This window comes from Tachypleus tridentatus, chromosome 6, assembly GCF_004210375.1.
Source record: "Tachypleus tridentatus isolate NWPU-2018 chromosome 6, ASM421037v1, whole genome shotgun sequence".
NCBI lineage: Eukaryota > Metazoa > Arthropoda > Merostomata > Xiphosura > Limulidae > Tachypleus > Tachypleus tridentatus.
The window spans coordinates 139,830,075-139,850,115 of record NC_134830.1 but is presented as its reverse complement, the minus strand read 5'-3'; the positions used below and the strand labels follow the sequence as shown (position 1 = coordinate 139,850,115).

General features: G+C 30.7%; 1 protein-coding gene across 1 annotated transcript; it reads left to right on the top strand.

Annotated features, from left to right (window-relative positions):
- The first annotated feature begins 949 nt into the window (after positions 1-949).
- LOC143253829 (kinetochore protein NDC80 homolog) lies at positions 950-19,896 on the top strand. Its single transcript, XM_076508250.1, has 15 exons — positions 950-1,093; positions 4,788-4,999; positions 5,562-5,709; positions 6,141-6,227; positions 8,258-8,440; positions 9,476-9,553; positions 9,686-9,779; positions 10,580-10,674; positions 12,258-12,402; positions 12,781-12,986; positions 14,370-14,660; positions 16,537-16,629; positions 18,029-18,159; positions 19,371-19,473; positions 19,632-19,896. The coding sequence occupies exons 2-15, from the start codon at positions 4,812-4,814 to the stop codon at positions 19,701-19,703; spliced, it is 1,914 nt and encodes a 637-aa protein (XP_076364365.1). The 5' UTR covers positions 950-1,093; positions 4,788-4,811; the 3' UTR covers positions 19,704-19,896.
- Positions 19,897-20,041: the final 145 nt, after the last annotated feature.

Here is a 20,041-nt window from a genome sequence, read left to right as displayed (position 1 = left end):
CGTAAAAACGTACGGAATGCCGCTCGGAAAAGGCTCTTTCTGCACCAAGTTCTATGTTTCATTTATTTGCACATATTTTTTTATAAAAAATGTAAACCTGCAAAATTAATCAGTATGAGTAGTTCTTTTGACTGCAAAGTTTTCTTTTTTCTGTAAAATTCACCTTTAATTTTATAATTACACAGTTTATGGATTTTCTACTGTCATCAACAAAGATAAACTAAAATACATTTAGAAATCTAATTTTAAATTTTCAACTAACATTTAGTTTCATTGTTTAATATTCTTTGTCAGTGTGCTTGTGCTAGATGTTCAAATATATGCAAATATACAGGCGGCAGCACTGTCTCTGCAGAGATGGCTCGGAATGCTCATCAAAATGGTATTTTAAGCATCTCCTCAGTAAGGCATCGGAACTTTAAAATACTGTACAGTGTTTACTTTTATAACAATAAATATGTAATGACTGGGTTACATCTTTTGGGAACGCCTGTAAATATAATTGTAAAAAAGTCTGGATTTCTTGTTTTCTTTCTGCTTCTTTTTTTTATTACATGGCAACTCAACTGGTGTTTTATGGCGCAAAGCAGCTAGGCTACTTGCGCATGGTAACTCAAAAATCAAAACGTTGGTTTCAACCAATTTCAATGAGGTGACAGTTTCAAACAAATTACCTGCTTTTATAAGTATTATTTTGTACACATAAACCAGACGATGAGTTACTTTGGGCTTGTAATTAGATTTGAAGGTAATTGGTAAAGATCCTGATGAGTAATTAAATCGAATCAATACCTTTGGTATTGTTGGCACTTAAGAATGTAGCTTACAATTAAAGAAAAGCTGTGTATTTTAAATATTTGCAAACGAAACAACATAAAGTTATTTAACATCGATCAAGTAAAATATATACGGAAGGTTAACAATAATGGAACTTATAGCGTTTGGCACTAGAGGGAACCAAGTATCGTCGAATATTGGCGGTTGAAGTTAAATTTGATAACATTCAGGCTAATGTTGAAAAAAAGGGAATGAGTAACTCATTTGAACTTAAGTTTAATAGTGTTAAAAAATAACAACAAACTTTTAATGACAGGTAAGGAGATATATTTAACTATACTTTCTTTGAATTTTGAGCGTAAATTGGTATTTGTGAACTCTAGTCTTTATCATTTAATGAATATTTCTGTCCAATTTTAGAATCGAGAATAAATACAACTGAAAAATGAAGTTGGATTAAAATTAATAATAGTGTTAGATCTATGCATAATTTAGATTAAATATTGCCCAAGGCTAATATTATTACTGGTGCTATTATTATTAATGGCTTAGTTTTATTTTAGTGAGTTATGGTTAGATTAACTAATATTGATTAATATGTAATAATTATTGGTAGGTATGAAAGTTTTAATATTTCAAGATTGATATCTCTTGTGAAAAATTACAACCAACTACATAATTTGACTTTAGAATCACTATAATAAAAGTAATATAGTAATAATTCTAAGTATTATAGCGAGTATTTCTAATTATAGCATTAATTAAACAACCAAACTCTATCACTATTAGTAGTATCATATGCAGTGATTTGGGAAAGAAGGAAGACCTTGTGTGGATGCCACTTTTCTGTACAATGTGTTAATAAAAGTATTGAAATTAAAAATGTTCCATAGAAACTGTCACTTGTAGTTAACTTTCTGGTTTGAAGGGGTAGCTGTCCCAATTTTAATTAATAGAAGATTTTAACGAGAACAAAATGTAACTTTTTAAGTGGAAAGGTTTTACCTTTTTATATAAAAACGTTATAGCTTATAGGTTTGTGTGAAGTAAGAAAAGAGAGTTTCTATTTAGGCAACTAACACTAATACAAGTGTAGAGCACTCATTTGTAATCTAATTGTTTTCTCCCTTTGGCCGGGCCCGGCATGGCCAAGCGTGTTGAGGTGTGTGACTCGTAATCTGAGGGTCGCGGGTTCGTATCCCCGTCGCGCCAAACATGCTCCCCTTTCAGCCATGGAGGTGTTATAATGTGATGGTCACTACTCGTTGGTAAAAGAGTAGCCCAAGAGTTGGCAGTGGGTGGTGATGACTAGCTGCCTTCCCTCTAGTCTTACACTGGTAAATTAGGGATGGCTAGTGCAGATAGCCCTCGAGTAGCTTTGTGCGAAATTCAAAAAACAAACAAACTCCCTTTGGCCTTTATCATTATGTTCAATGCAGATGACAGGTATATACAAAATTAAAAGGGTGAAAGTCTGCTGGGAGTATGATTTTTGTCATAATTAATTAATTATTACAATATATTTGTGGTGATTTTCATGTAGAGTTGTGATAACAGTTTTGACTTTGTTGATGTCTGTGTATAGAGGGTTACTGTTCACCCTTGCTTTCAACAGTATCTTAAAAGCAATTTTCATTACTATTTAGTTTATGAGAGTTATCTTGTAAGATAGTTCAATCATTTTCTGATAATTCTTAACCATCTTGAAAAAAGTGAGTTGATAAAAAATTTGTATTAGTGAAGTATATTTATGAAATATTATATGGTATAACTGAAATACTTTTAAAAATGTGTTCTATTAATATTTTAATGTACTTGTGGGTTTTGTTTTTTGTATTAAATAAAAGATTATTGTGAATTTTAAGTTTGAATTTTCTTTTTTTAACCAGTGTTACTGTCATACTTTTCACACACCTGTTGCAGTTAAATTAAATTGCATCAATGAAAATTATTTTGGTATAATTAAAGTAGTCTTATTTTGGTATAATTAACTGGTCTTAGTTTGGTATAATTAAAGTAGTCACAACTGGTCTTTTCAGTGTTGTCTCAAAATAATCATGCGTACTAAATACAAAAAAAATTCATGCAATGGAAATTTTTTACTTGAAAGCTGTAGAATGTGCAAAGCACAAGATCTGTGCTACACAAATGTTCTTTTTACCTGAGAAAATAGTACAAGTCAAAACTTTAACCTTAATTGATTTCAAACGTGTTGTATGATCTTTTGTTTCAACATATGTTTGTTTTTTAATAAGGTACATAATATAAATATTGTTATTGTATCTGTGTTGTTTTCTCGTTTCTCGGTTATTTCTGTGGGATGTAGTGATAAAATAATAAATAATTTATGTGGCAAGTGGTGATGAAATAAGTAATTATGTGACATGGTAATGAAATAAATAATTTATTTGACACGTGATAAAATAATTTATGTGACGTGGTGATACAATAATAAATAATTGTGACATGTAATGAAATAAATAATTTATGTGGCATGGTGATGAAATAATAGATAATTTATGTGGGAAGTGGTGATGAAATAATAAATAATTTATGTGGGAAGTGGTGATGAAATAATAAATAATTTTTGTGGGATGTAGAGATGATATAATAAATAATTTATGCATATTCCTCAAAAGAAACAGCCCCTGAGTTTGAGGTTTTCTTGTATTTGAGTCTGATAGTCAAGGGTAACCTGTCCCTAGAGAAGGGGGATATTTGTACAAGACAGATAGCTTTGTAGGTGAAAATATAGGGTAATTTATTTTAGAAGATGCTTAAGTGTATGAATAGGATTTTTTTTTCTTCTGGGAATTAAAATATCACTTGCCACACTTTTTTCTGTTTGGTTGCAAAAGAATAGACAAGATTTAATTTTTACCTAGATAAGAGCCAATGTGGTTGTTACATCACATTTGATTTATTGAATTATAAGGAGTTGTAAGAGCCAAAATGCATTTATGCAGATAGAATACTTCAATTACTATTTGCTCATTATGATTTTATTGACAGGAATGCAAGAGGGCTATGGAAGGGTGGGATGCCATGAAACCTTATAGAGCCAAGGGCATGATAGTATCAAGATAGTAAAAATATTGATTCAATTTTAAACTTAAATTGTTTCTCAATTAAATTGCTTTGTCACATTACAAATGTTTTAAATAAAAAACATTTAATCAACTTAGACTCTAAATTATTAAATCAACAAATATTTTTCCAGTTTTGTTGTCTGTACATTTCATGTTATACTTTCAGTGTGTGGACTAACAACAATATATAGTTATACTTTTGTTACTAAGCGATGTGACAAAAAAGCCATTATTGGAAGTTAGTGTTAAAATACACAAACTTTTCTATATATTAGGAGCTGTTCACCTAACTGATTTTTACAAATAATAATTATGTGAATATACCACAAATTCATTTTATGAATGATTTTAATTTCGATTGGCTAACAAAGGAATTTACCAATGTTTGACTGTCTCAACTGTACTTTTCTGCTTCTTTGTTGATCGAGTTTCAGTTTGCTATGAAATGTGAGGTTAGTGTATACTGTGGGGTGGGGGTGGTAGTACTTTCCCCATTGTTTTTGATAGGCTTTGCACCAGTCATTTATAATAACTGGTTTTACGTTTGTTTAGAGTGAATAGTCATTTTAAAATATCCCTTGGCAGAGTAAATTTCACCTTTTTCTCGTATTTTATGATCACAGAATAACATTATTTATTTGGGACATACTGGTGACAGTTGAAAAACTGGAACAAATCCAGTAATAACCTAGAAATAAAGAGTTTGACATCATAAAAATATTCAGTGAAAATATTTTTGAAATGTATCCAGTATTCTGCCATAAATTTTACTTCTTACCAAATAAAAATTAGTGTTTTGATTTTTCTTAAGTGTAAAGCAGTTAAGTTGTTTAGCTACTATAGTTATTTATTCTTTAATAAAACCTATTTCAGTTAACTGTACTCCACAATGTTCAGTTGGAAACATAATTCTTTTTGTAGAAACTCAGAACATTGTTTGAGATCATGAAGAGATCATCTTTACTGAGTAGCACAGGAAAAACTGGACGTTACTTTGGTGGAAGAAGTGATGCAGGGAACATCTTACCAGGAAGTACCCAGAAAAACAGCAACAGTGTCAGAAAGTCTGGTCGCTCTAGAACATCATCAGCAAGCAACAATTTGTTTGGAGTTATTGGAGGAGTGAGACAGAGGTTAGAAATAGACTAGTGTTTATATTTACTGTTCAGAAATACTTGGTTCTGAGTATAGATGGTGATTCTTTGTGAATGTATTTACTCAAGATAAGAAGACAAAATAAGTTAATCAGCTTTGTTTGTGTAATAAGTTATCAAAGTCTAAATCTGAAGAGCTGTTCCATAATAAAAACTAAATACTTTGTCACTTCGAGATATTGAAGTCTGTACTTACATTTCATTGTACAATTTATAAAGAGTTGCTTGCTATACTACAACTGTCAGTTGTTAGTTATTGTGTGTGTAGTTTATAAGGAGTTGCTCATTGTATTACAACTCAGTTGATTGTTGGAGTATAATAACAGTTCATACTGCTTTTTTTCAGTGTGATTTTTTTAAAAACAAATTCTAATATAACCTGATTGTTCCATCATTATATACATACATGTGTGTATGTATTTAAATACCAAAGAAATGATAAAAATATAAGCACTTGAAACTTTACTTGAATACTGTTAAAATGATTAAAATATATTTTCACATTTGATGTTGGGTAACTTTTATGTCTGTTTGTTTCTAGGTCTTCTTCAGCATCTAACAGCAGTGGTTTTAATTTGTTCAGCAGAAATCGTCCTGGGAGTGTTACAGGGTCAACTAAGGTATCAAAAGATCCAAGACCTCTATCAAATCGAGTATATCAGAGTAAATCTATTCATAAACTGCTCGAGGTAAGAGATGACATTAGTGAAGAAACTGCTTGAGACAGTTTTTTTTAGATAATATCACTTGAATTTTTGTAGTGTTGACTCAAATGTTTGACCTTCTGTACTGTAGGAACAGCTAGAAATGATGTTTGTATTTCAGGGTTAAAATTAAGGACAACTTGGGATACATAAAGTCACATTTCTAGAAAAAAAATAGTTTTCTTCAAAATCTACTTTGTAGATTATATTTATTTCTTCTGGGTTTCATTTTATGCTACTTTACTTGAATTTCTTTTAAGGTGAAGATATTTTATCTAAAGAACAAAACATAAGTTAATTTTCAAATAGTAATTATAATACTGTCAACACTAAACCACTATTTTACATTAAAACAGTTTTTCTAACAATCAAACTTGGAAGAGTTGTTTATGAACTTTCTCAAACATTTGTGACAGTTTTTATCGGATCGGCAGTATTCGTACCAGTTGTCAGAAAGGTTGCTTTCAAGTCCATCAACCAAAGATTTTGTTAGGATTTTTGAGGTAATGTTTAATTTGTTTATTCATTGGCTAAGCTAGGTAAAGTTTGTTTTTGGAACCTTGTTGTTAATCACATTTCTCTTCAAAGACATTATGTAATTTGTGTTGTTTTCCAATCTGTAAGATTTAAATCTTTTATTATTTCCCTAGTGATTCTACAAAGTCGATAAAATCAGAGAATTAAGAAAAAGAAAAAATAATAATTGAGCCTTAAACTTGGAAAATTATGGTTCTTCAACTTGTTATTTTTAAGCTCAAAACCTGCACTTGAACTCGGATGTTATTGTTTAACTGTGCTAATTATTGCTGTGTTAACATTATTTTGGCCAGTTATTTTGTTTGGTCATAATTTTTAAATATTAAATCTACTGGAGTGGAGTCTGTCAATATTGATGACACTAGTGCTACCAACCCCACCACATAGTATACCCTAACCTCATATTTTATAACTAACTCAAATAAATAAATGGGGCAAAATCAAGCTTGATCAACAAAGAGGCAGAAAAGTACAGTCGAGACAGTCAAACATTGGTAAATTCGTTTGGAAGCCAATCAAAATTAAGATCATTTTTTAAATGAATTCGTGGCTTATTCATAGTTATACATATTGGTAGAAATCAGTTAGATTAACAACTCCTAATATATAGAAAAACTTGCATGTTTTGGTAACACTATGTTCCAACAATGGCTTTTATGTCACACTGCTTAACAACAAAAGTATAAAATGAAATGTATAAACAACAAAACTGTAAAAAATGTTGATTTATTTCTTAATTTAGGTTAAAGAGATTTGGTGACATAATTGAAAATAGATTAATTCAGAAAACGTACAATTTTGAAGTTATATTGGTATTTTTAGTGTCATGATAAATTTTATACATTTGGCTCTGGGCTAAGTGATCCCACATTACATCTTTACTTTATGCTTGTGATACAAACACTCACCACACATATAAGGTTTCAGTGCTTCCTTACACTATTGTTACTAAAATTATAATGTGCAGACAGTAATTGAACTATTCTATTTAGATAAATAAAATATGGCTTTTATGACTTATTCTGAGAAATTAAGGCTTTTATACAGGTTAGGTTTTATTTCATAAATAATGTGCAACAACTTATTGTAAACTATCTCGTCCTTGTTTGAAGATGTTTTTATTATTTGTAGGTAAATATGAGACTGATTTGTTAATTAGGTAGAATTGTTAAGAAATATTAATATTGTATGGATGTGTTTTATCTATAAATAATGTGATCACCATATTCATAGAATTATACACTAATCTGAAATGATCTGACATGCTTCATGACTGCTGCCATTATTAGGCCTGACTGAACTGCTTAAAGCTAATGTATCAGTTGATGGATGGTGGTGATCCGTTTCTCTGTAAAATAAACCTTACTACTATGTCGATGTTAATAGTACTTGTTTGTCCTGAAAATTCACATGCACCATACTACTTAAATATGCATGGGTGCACACATCATTTCGATGGATGTAATTTAAGGGCAGATGTAAATATACTATAGTAGACATTTTGAACAACTTACTAAAAGTTTTATTAAAGGTTGTAGAATAACATAAGTTTATTTATTGATGGTAACAAGTACTATAAAGTTTAAACATAACTAAAGAAAAAATATACCCAAGTCAAAATATTGCCGTCCTTATTAAGATTTAATTAATGTTAGGCCTAAGACAAGATAACATATAGAATTTAGTGTTTGTGATAAGAATTATTTTGTATTATTCTAGAAATCCTGTATTTAAATAATTACTGTTGCAACAAATATACTAATATAATTGCAAATGTTCTGTGCTCTCTGATAGTATAAACAATAATGTATATGTGCGTTTCTTTTCTCTGTGGTATACTGACGTACGCTTATCATGCATGAGCAGTGGAGTATAATAACAAAAGATTGTGTGAAAACTGTTATAATGGAGTTTTTATTTATGTGTATAATTTATTAAATATTTTTTTTTATGTCTTGTACTTTTCATATATCTTCTCTGATAATTTTACCTTTAGTTTTTATATGGTTTCTGGGACTCCAAGTACACTGCATCTAATAGACCTGAAGATGAGATCCCTCAGTTAATGAAAAGGCTTGGATATCCCTTTCCCATTGCCAGATCTATGCTTATTACAATTGCCAGACATTCATGGCCCTCTCTTCTTGGTGTTCTAGTGTGGCTAGTTGAACTCATTATGGTAAAGATTTTCTAAATAGTTACATACCCAGTTTTTGATAGAATGAATAGCTGTTAGGACTTACAGTTACGAGTATGTTCTAGACGTAATAATCGTTATAAATCTCTAATGGGATTGTTCTGTTCAGAAATGATTTATTGGTATTAAAATGAAATTTCCTGAGGTGTATATATGTGTTTCAGTGAATATTAGAATCCTTAAGACTATTAATTTTTCTCTTTAAAATATTTATTTTGAGGACTGGAATTTCTCTTACCTACATAGTTTTGTAATATTTCTGGGTTTAGGTATGATGTAACACATAGATTATCTACCAATATACTATTGGCGAATACCAAATAAACTAATTTCTGTATAGTTAGCAAATGATAATTTATAAGTTTTATAGTTCACTAGTTACAACAGTGTGGTAAATTAGTAATGCATTAAGACATAAACTGACCATACTCTATTCGATATTTTGAATAAAATGTATATGGTCCTTTGTTGAATTTGACTGATTTATTGATATCTGCAAATTCAAAGATTGGGAGTTTTGGATAGTGGATGTTTTTATGTAGAAGCTTAGTGAATAAGTTATAAGTTTGTGAAGCTGAGAAATTGGAGCATGGTCATGTCATGATACACAGAGAGAAATATTAATTTGTTAAATATCTCTTTATGAAATTAATAGTCAAAAACAGATAATTTGTTGTTCCAAGTTTGTCGTGACACATTGATAATAAAGTTGTTTAGTTAACTTATAGATCTAATGCTGTTAAAGATCATGACATGTACAAATTATCTTAACTTCCATAGTGACATTTAATTTGTTGAAGAGTTTACACACAAGTTTACATATAAGGCTGTACTGTTCTTATTATTGTGATTATGATGTAAGGTGTTCAGAACATTTTGGCAGATGTACCGTCTATTGTGCTACAATAGTCGTGGTAATAAATGGAATATAGATCTTAAACCTATTTACTTACTATATTTTTTTAATACCTGCTTTTGTGGAATATAAAATTATTTTTTGCTTTTGTTTCCCAATAGTTCTGTGAACAGTTTAATGTTACTGAAATGTTGTGGCCAAGAAACAACTTTGAGGAGGAAGGCATTAACATTAAACAGGTAAAACGATTTGTAGTGAAGTGTTAATAACTTTAAAGTTTAATTCAATTTTTTTAAAACTTAGGACACTAATTGTTTTGTTAAACTGAGCAGGTAGATAAACTGCCCTGAGTCTTTTTTTTTTTTTTTTAGGTACTTTTTGAACACACAGTAGCCAATTATCAGAAGTTCATGGACAATGAAAGTGATGACATTGAAGAGAAAGAAAAATTCCTTCGAACACTTGGTACGCATAATTATTATTTTATGAAACTGATTGCCATAAGTAATATTAAAACCCTTCATTGGTTCCGTGCACATTTTTGGTGAGAACCAGTGAACTTGTATCTAGATTTACTGTTGTTATAAGTTTGCTGTGTGTGTGGAAATTTCTCACAGCCAAGTACACCATTATTGTTTATACAGTTAACACATCTGTAAATTTTTTCTCTTTTTCTCAACTATCCATCATCATTGTTTAATTTTGTATATATTAATATTTGTTTTTGTTTTGTGGTCTCACGTTTTTGTATAGTTTGTTACATATCTACATCATAAGGGCCATACTTATCTCACTTTATTACAAAATGCACTTAATACTTATTGAGGCTACATTCTAAAGGAATTTGCCACAGTAACTAACTTCCTAATTATAAAGAAAAAAAACTAAATTTGTTTTGGGGATTATCAATATTAGATTAGTATTTCACCAGTTTCTGAACCTCACAGTTACACACATTATCATATGTAAGGAGCTTATAACTTTTGTGGTGTTTTGAATTTTCTTTCTTAGTAAAATAAAATAGGTGAAGTAAACATAAAGCAACATGAACAGAACATGAATGTGTATTTAATGTTGTTCTATTTTACATTTTTCTCTGGTTTATATACTGATAGCCTCCTAGTAGCACAACTGTATGTCTCTGGGGGGGAAGATCACAGATAACCCATCAAGTAGCTTTGTGTTTAATTCCAAACAAACACACATTCAAGCTAATATAATTATATCCCTTTTTTCTGAATGGTGTATTTTGTTGAACGTTATAGCGGAGCGTAACTTTGGTGGAGAGAAGTGTCTGGAGATGTTGAGAGAAGAATGTGAAGAGTTGAATGATAAACTGATGAAGAAAACTGACGAAGTGGTTAGTAAAAGTAATTGACGAAGTGAGTGTAATGTGATGAGTTGCATTTTAGCTGCTGAATACAGTATATTATAAATGTTGTATTAAATAAATGTATACAAAATTCTGAAACAAGTCAATATGAAATCCTGGTTTTTGTCTTAGAAACCAGCGAAATAATACTCAACAATGATTAAGGAAAACTGTAATAAATCAATAAAAAAACAAAACTTATTTACACATGAAATAATAATGCCATGTCTGATTGGTATGGATTTAAGAATACTTGTGTACATGATGTTAGATTTTAAAATAAGTAGTCTATGTCAGTACTGGGATGGAAAAAAAAACAGTGATAGAGCTACTTTAAACTCGCATTGTCATTTTCCTCATATCAGATATTTCCATCTGAATTGTAAAAGTATGAAATATTCCAGTATCTAACTGACCTAACCAGACATGGACAGGTGGTTAGGGCATGCAGCTTATAATTCAGTTAGAATTCTTGTCATGCCAAACATACTCACCCTTTCAGCTGTGATGGTATAATAATGTGACGGTGAGTCGCACTATTTGTAAATGAGTAACCCTAGAGCTGACAGTGGGTGATGATGACTAGCTGCCTTCTCTCTAGTCTTACACTACTAAATTAGGGACATCTAATGCAGATAGTCCTCGTGTAGCTTTGTGCAAAATTCAAAACAAACAATCTGATTAGCCATTCAGACTCGCGTACATGTAGAGATACTAAATGTACATGCACTATGCTTTGTATTAACTACCCGTACAAGGTGAAGATTACATTTTGGTTACAAGTAAACAACAACTTGATTGTTAAATTGGCCTTACTCAAAACTCAGCAGAACCACTTTCACCAACTTCAACACCTGTGGGTGTAAACTAGTATAGATTGCAACTTGTATATTCATTGCACGACGGACCTCAGATTCATGTTATACAGCAATACCAAATATTTTTGAGTTTCATTGCTAAGCTTTCTTCTTTAAGATTTTGTCAGTTGTGGGTTTTAACATTATTTTAAAATAACTGATGCTAAGACTACTATTCAATAATTATTAAGCATGTTTAAGTACAGTTCTAAAAATGCATTCTCAAGATGACTGGTATGGGTATTAAAACTTTAAAATAAAATACAGAACAATATTTTGACCTGAAAATGATCTAAGATTGAAACGTTTTGTACTTTATTTTAATTAACGTTTTAAAACTCATACCAGCCATCTTGAGAATACATTTTTACCTCATCTGGGTTTCTTGTTATCCCAATTTCTGTAAGTAATTTGCTCTTAGCAATCTGATGTAGAGAAGAATAGACAGCACCATTGTGAAAGTTTGTTTAAAACTCTATAAATAATTAAATCTTTCATTGTCATACATCTTCAGGAACTGGTGTTAATTAGTTTGTTTTGTCTTAGTCCCTGTTATAAATTCTTAGATAGTAAGCCTCTGCATCCAGTTGGTACATGCATCTAGTGAATAATAGATAAAATTGATTGGAACAACTGGGGTCAGTTGCTTTGAAGCTTGATATGTTGTGTTAAAGTGTGGGAGGTCAAATATTTAAAGGAAATGTTTTTTTCTAGTCCACTTTTAAACAGATGGTGCAGGATGAAAGACAACTGAAGTATGACATCACAAGTTTTGATCAGTATTTTGCTCAAATGAAGGACAGGATTGATCAGAGACAGGCCGCTCTCCCAAAACTCCAGGAAGAGTTGCAACAAAAAGGTTATTTGTTTTTAAAATCTTAAACTTTTTTTCTAGAAGTTCCTCCTTCGAGGATGAGGAAATGTGGGTTAACTTAGTTTTGATTGAGAAAATGTTAGGACTGTTGTGACAGTTTGAGAGACGGATTTTAAACAAAACTAATGGACAAGCTGGAAGTTCGTTTCTGTGTATATGTTCTGCTTAATTTTTAGCTTTTTTTATATTCTCCACTTTCTTAAATATTTTTAGTTATTTATTCTTAACATATTGAAAAAAACGTTTTGAGTGACTAATTAAAAGCCAGGTAAGGTTTTTTTTTTATAAATTTTAGTACTTTAATTTAAGAAGAACTTTGCAAGGTTTACAAAAACAAGTTTGTGAGCCTAACTTGTATTTTAGCTCTAGAGGAAGAAGAACTAGCCCTCAAAGTTCATCAGTTACAGAGTGTTTACCAAGAGCAAGAGTTTAGTGCAGAAGATGTGGAATTTTTTATCACACTCAAAAACCGTCTCACCCAAGAGGTTAATGATGAAAAGGAGAATATTGATGTTACAAGACGAGAAACTTGGGAGTTGGAGATAGCCACTGGTCAACTTCAGAGCAAGGTACAGTCTTCATGTGATTTTATATGTAGTAGAGAAAGAACTTGAATGTTGGAGATAGCCACTGGTCAACTTCAGAGCAAGGTACATTCTTCATGTAATTTTATATGTAGTAGAGAAAGAACTTGAATGTTGGAGATAGCCACTGGTCAACTTCAGAGCAAGGTAGAGTATTTTATATGTGCTTTTATATGTTGTAGAATTTGGTTAATAAGTGTAACTTTAAAATTATATCTTTAGTGAACACCTGTTAATTGATAAAATGACCCCAAAGTGTGTGTGTTTTCATTAAATTGCAAAGAAAAACTCAAGTAAATTTTATTTAAATAGCATATAGAACACTAATATTAAAATGACTAAACATTTAACATAACATCAAAGAATAGATGAGAACCCTTTGAGCCATCTAAGCCACCCTATTAATTAAATTAAACCCTCGAAAACCAACCCTTATCATTCAAATATTTATCAAGCCTTTCCTTAATCTCCTTTAAATTAACTACATCTGCCATATCACCCTTTTAGAAAAATAAATCTGTCTTAGTGGACAAAGTTTCTGTCAGAATGTGTATTCTCAAAACATCCTGAAATTGACCTAAGAAGGCTGAAGAAAGGTTGTTTTGTACTTTACTTTAATTAAAATACCCATACCACTTGTCTTTAAAATACGTTTTTATTTGAAGTGGGTTTCTTGCCATCACAGATTCTTTCAGAATCTGTATTTGTGCTTCCTAATCCTATCATTTTCACCATTAAGTATGAGTAAATATATTTAGTAAATGTTATTGATTTCCTTGCAAACATCCCAAACATTCCTGTAAATCCTTAGCAAGACACTAAACTTGCTAAAATACCCTTCATGTTATATTTTCCAGGGTTTAAAATCTAGTAAAGCTGTGTTATTTTTGTCTTACTTAGTGAAAGAAGTTAATGATACATCTAAAGCTGCAGTTGGTTTGGAAATGTTTAAAGCTTATTAAGATACCTAAAAATTATCTTTAGAACCAACCTATATATATAATCTGGATTTCTAAGAATTAGAAGAGTACCATTTAATTGAGTGATAAACATTTGTCCTGTTTTGTAACCATTACATTTACATGCAGTGGTTGAAAATGTAAAGGTCTTTGAAGTGAAGTTCGTATAGTTAGTATCTTGTGCTTTGTATGCTTAGATAGAAGTGATTGTGGTCACAGCATGATCTTGTGTAGACTTGACATTGTAGAACTTAAATATTGACAGACTTGCAAGGTAGAATTTTCATAGAAAGAATGTTTCTTAAGGATTAATATTGTATTAAATGTCCAACATAGGTCAAGAAATTTTATATAATTTAAAAGATAAATCAATCTTAGTTATTTCTATTAATGCTGTATTACTCTTTAGCTCCGAAACATGTGTGAAGATTTTAATAATAAGTACGAGGAATCATCAGAGTCTGTAGTTGCTTCCAGCAGGTCTTCTGTTGGGTCTATAAACATTACTAGTGTTCATCTTGGGAGTTTATGTAATAAAAAGTTACCAGAATTTGAACTTCGGCCATCCATGAACATGCACACTTACAAGACTTGGATGAACGAGATTGGCCCAGTACTGAAAGAAATCAGGCAAACTGTGAGTGATAAGATATTGGAAGTTGGAAACATGATTATGAACGAACAACAGTGTAGAAATGAGGTGAGCCAGTGCTGGATTAAGGATGGAAGTAATGTAATAGGAAATTTATTTTACAAACATCATGTTTGAATCATTTTGTACTTTTGTTTTATAACAGTTTTTCATCTAGTTTAATGACAGCTTAAGAAGTTGTATGAAGCACATAAACTGTCTCACAATGGACTTTCTAACACAGACGTATTGTGGATTAACAATATTTTACCAGGATATTTTCCATTAGGTGAATAAAACATCTGCTCTATAGCAAGTACAATTTGTGGAGAACCTTGTAGATTTGGTGTATTAAAGTTCGTGATTTCTGACTTTTAAAAGTTCTACAGAATAAAAATATTCACCTAACTATCATGACTGATCTCTTCAAGCCACAAATCTTGATAACTATATAAGTATCATGAGCTTAGTCCTCCCTTCCCAGATATCCTTTACTGTGCATGACACAAGGTTTTATTCAAATACTTTTTATGTATATTTTGTGGTATAGCATAAAATCTTAGCTAATAATCTATATTTTAATAGTATTTAAGTTTTAAGTTCTTAATTCTACAAGAAAATATTTTTAAATATGTTGAGTTTCCCTTACCTTTTCTTTAGGTATCTTCTTTATTTTACCCTCCACTCCACAAAAACTTTGAAATTAAACCAAAATTACTCACCGTAATATTGTTATTGCTCAGACAAACTATAATTTTTGTAGCCTTCAATTTCATTTGGTTACAGAACTGTCAATAGAAAATGAAACCCACCTGTCACATCGTCTCTCTCATGATTTGTTAATAGTTCTCTCTTACATTTAATTATATGTTACTTATAACCAATAGAAAGTCAAGGTTTTCATCTGTCAAGGGATGCATTGTGTTACTTTATGTTCTGAACTAAAAATAATCAACTTCACTTCTAATTCATCTTTGGTTCCAACAGGAATTAGTCTATGTTCTTTGTTGCATTATTTAATTAAATAAAAATTATTTAATACGCAACAACTAGAAGTATCAAAGGAAAAAAAGTAAGGTTAACAGGAAAAAAAAGAGCTTCGATAAGTATTTTGTTTCTTTATCATTATAAAAGTAATTAAAATGTGAAAATAGATAATTCTTTAGATTATTTAAGGTTATATTAGGTAAAATAAGCAATAATAATAAAAATATTTGATGAGGGACACACTTAAGCTACACATTCCTTAAGTGACCACTTATGATTGCATGAATAGCAGTAAGTCATGATTCAAAGGCCAATAAAACAATAAAATTTAATTATAAATATGTTTGGAATAAACAGATCTAGTTTCACGTTTTGTTTGAAGACATTCCAGAAGGAAAAGGTGGTTAATTTAGATTTGTTTGTTTTGGGGGGGTTACATGATCGGTAAAATTGGCCAACCTGGTAAAGTGTTAGGGTAGAGAAAATAACAGATAAAATGTAAAGTTTTAATGTATATAAACAATCGAAATGTTTTAAGAAGTTTTAGAGATTACACAATCACTCTGCACATGGATTATTCAAAATAAATACTCAATATATTCATAGACAAATCTTTATTTTAGTTTATTAAAAATGCTTCACTCAAAAAATATAACTTGTTTATATGTGAAAGACAGCTAATTTACTTGAAGGTAAGCACATTATATATCAAAAGATAGTAGTATCAAATCTATAAAACTGTAAGAGTACAAAATGGTTACGTAGTTGGTCAATTTGACCAAGCCCGTGTGAATAGAGTTAAGTTTTTCAGAAATACTAAATACTTTTTACATGTTTAGACAGCTGGAGTGGTACCAGAAAGATAGTTTAGGATGAATAATATAGTTATTAGTATTGTGATTAAAGTTTATTACTCACTTATTTGTAGAAGAGATCTAACATCTAATCTTCTGTATAGTTTGAAATACAAGCTACAGAACAAACAAGATGTTTTGAAATCCAGGAAAGCCAACTACAAGAGGAACAGCAAGAAAGTGATGTTCGCAAAAAGGTGATAAGTCTCATTTCTCAAACTTTTTTCTACCCATTTATGCAGATTTTTAAATTGATGATGAAACTGTATGTAATTTATTTGCTGTAAAGTTATCTGAGTAAAAGTGCTAATGTTAGTAATACCCACACACTTATATCACCTCTAGTTTTCGCATCATCAAAACAAATTAATCATGGTGAAGAACATCTTGTTATTTTCCTAATCAGATAACTATGGTTACAATTACTAGCTACAACTGTTTTGATGATTAACTACAGAACACTGCCTACTCATCATATTTCATGTTTAGGTTAATTTTCTACATTTCTGTGAAGGTGTTCTGCCTCTAGTATGATGTTCTTGCTATATATTTAAAAAAAAAAGTCAAATGGTTTTAAACGTGTACTAATCCTTTTACTCGTATTTAAAACCCAGATTTGCCAATAACTAGAAACCCATCCTACAAGTAGAAAGCAGGGATACTTGTACATGTTGGTATGAGTTAGTTTTTTCTCCCTGTAAGTGTTACTCTGAATAGTTTATAGTTTAAGTAGCATTTCGTTTTTTCCTTTGTTGCATTCTTTATATTTTTTTTAATTTGAGGCTATACCATAATTCCTTTTGGTTTTGTCCTGTGCATATGTGATATAAAATTCCCTTTATCTTTTTTTCACTTGTTGCTTTTTTTTTATTTTACTGTCCAAGTTACCTCCAATGTAATATTTCTGTATCTCGCAGATTTTCTTCTATGTAGTTACTAGGTATCAGTGGACCACCTGAGTACTTTTCAGTTATCTTCTGCTTCTGTGTTAACATGCACAACACAAAACAGTCAGCTATTGGGCTGTTGAATAAATGTTTTGTTTGAAATAAAAATTATATTGATTCCTATAACTATTGAACATTCTATGTCTGAAGAAGATCACTGCATAAGTTGAAGTACAGGTTAAGACCACATGTAACTCAAATCAAAAGTGAGGATAGAGGATATAAAAAAATAGAATTATTTTAATTATATAAACCTGTAGGAGTTTTAGCTGAATATTCACATCCAACTAATTATTGGTAGTTAATGGTGGTCACACAAGGAAATATGTTGCAACTGTTAACACTGCCTCACCTGATCAGTTTTAGCCACCACATTCTCTTGTTTATTTGATTTACAATATTAAACAAATAAATTTTAATGACCCCTCGATCTTCATTTAAATTAATTAATAGAAATGTACTGATTTATGTTTCTTGCATGTAAATGGTTTTGAATAGCTGTTCGTAAAAAAACAAACAAATACAACCTTTCTTTTCCTAAGTTTCCATTAAAACAACAAGTTAGAATTAGCTAAGTAAAGTACATTGGTTAAGACAATATGAATTTGTTTGGGCCTGAAATTTATAATGTATCTTCTGAATCTTATAGCATGAAGAGTTCGAATTTAACAAATATCACACTGAGTACACAAACCTACAAGAACAGCTGCGGAAAGAGAGAGACAACCAGCATGCAACAGAAGCAGAGGAGGAAACAATGTTACGTAACTTAAGAAAAACGTGGGTGTTTTCATTTTTCTGAGTTTTGTATAATACAAGTTTTACTGATTTTAATTCTTTAAAACTTATCTGATACCTAAAGAGTTGAATATTTCTGGGACATGGTTGAACATAAATTTGTTTTTATAGATATGAACTCTAGAATGTTCACACAATTTTTCCATAAATTTTGTGTTTATTGTGAAACATCAGTTAAACCCACCATAGAACACATTAAGAAAACAGGACACTTGTAGATGGCCAGATTGTAAGTAAATACACATTTCTTTAATAAATACCTTCCATAAGTTGACTAGGTTTCATTAAAACAGCTAACAGATTAGTTATAGTCTTTGACTGAGGCCTGTTTACTGTACACTGATCAATGTGTGAGAATTTCTTCAATTACTGTGTGTAACAGAGTCTAACTTTTCATTATAAACTAGTTAACGTACCCATTCAAGGCATGAAGATCTCAATTACTACCACATCTTGCTCTTCAGAGAACTGTGTGTCTTTTAAAGATTGGATATCAACAGAAAGTGGTTGACACAAAATGAATCCCTGGAGTCAATAGGATGCATGCCAGATTTGGTTAGGACAGGTGAAAAAGTTCAGGCATGGACATTAGAAAGAAGAATGACCCATGGGGGACAGAGCAAAACTCAGTGAAACCACTAGTTTTTTAACATGTTGGCTCACAATTGCTTGTATGATTCTAAACAAGCACAACTGACATGTTACAAAGATAAAACAATGTTTTGGGTACCTGCCCATCATTATACTTGGATAGCTAAGGGTGCGAGTCAACTTTGGTTCAAATCAGTCTAAAACTATAAGCATGCAAAATGAGTAGAGTGGTACGTTTATGGACTAGCATCTCTATATTCAGAACAAACAACTGAAATTTAATTTGCAGACAAACAATCTCCTGAAGAGTAACATGGAGGGGTTAGATCAGAACATTAACCCCTCTTTAACACTCCATAGGGAACAAATGGTATGTATCAACTTTGTTTGAGATTGGTCAAAAATTTTCAAGTGTGAAAAGAGGACACATGGACAATACTTCTGCTTTACATCTATACAAGAGTGATTGTACTTCCCAGTCAGAACATCTTGTTAATGATTATACTAGCTACCTGACAACCTTGTTGAACTGATTTTACTTTTTAAAATATGAATTTGTCTAGTTTGAGACATTATAATTCTAACCTAATCTTTGTTTTTAGAGTGGAGGAGAAAGAACAGACATTAGCGGCATTTAAGGAAGAATGCATCCAGTACCTCAAGGCTGTTGCAAAGAAGACACAAGAAATGATGAACAGGGTTGAGGTAATAAGAAATATGTGAAAATAAAACTAATGAAAAACTACAAAGAAAGTTAATACCTTGTTCTTTTCAAAGATTGAACTGTGAACTGACTACATTATTTTTAATACATTCTGTTATCACAGTATTTGATTTAAACTATGTGCTATTTTATGTTGCAGGAAAAGAAAAAACAAACCTGCAGGATTTGTAAGGATGTATACCAGAAAATGAAAACCGAAGCCAAACAGTAACTTCCAGGTCAAAGACTTTGTTATTGTAGGTTGCTGATAATATCTGTTTATATTCATATTTGTAAAGTATATTTTATCTCATTAGAAACTCTTGTTTTATATTTCTGATATTATAAGGCTTACAGTAAGGCCATCTATACATACATACAAAAACCAACTGGTGATGAATAAAAAAAAAATTTGACAGTTGAAACGAAATATTTTATTTAAATTAAAAACGTCTAGATAGCCTGCTAACTTAATAGATACTATTTTTTAAAGTATTTAACTGTTAATATAAAGAAAATATGTTCAGATGAAACAGACTACAGAAAATGCATGAAAGATATAACAGAAAC

Excerpts from the sequence above, each read along its gene's own strand:
- LOC143253829 (XM_076508250.1), top strand. The coding sequence starts at position 4,812 with ATGAAGAGATCATCTTTACTGAGTAGCACAGGAAAAACTGGACGTTAC. Across the intron at positions 5,000-5,561 it reads ATTGGAGGAGTGAGACAGAG|GTCTTCTTCAGCATCTAACA; the intron begins GTTAGAAATAGA and ends GTTTGTTTCTAG. Across the intron at positions 18,160-19,370 it reads TTACGTAACTTAAGAAAAAC|AGTGGAGGAGAAAGAACAGA; the intron begins GTGGGTGTTTTC and ends CTTTGTTTTTAG.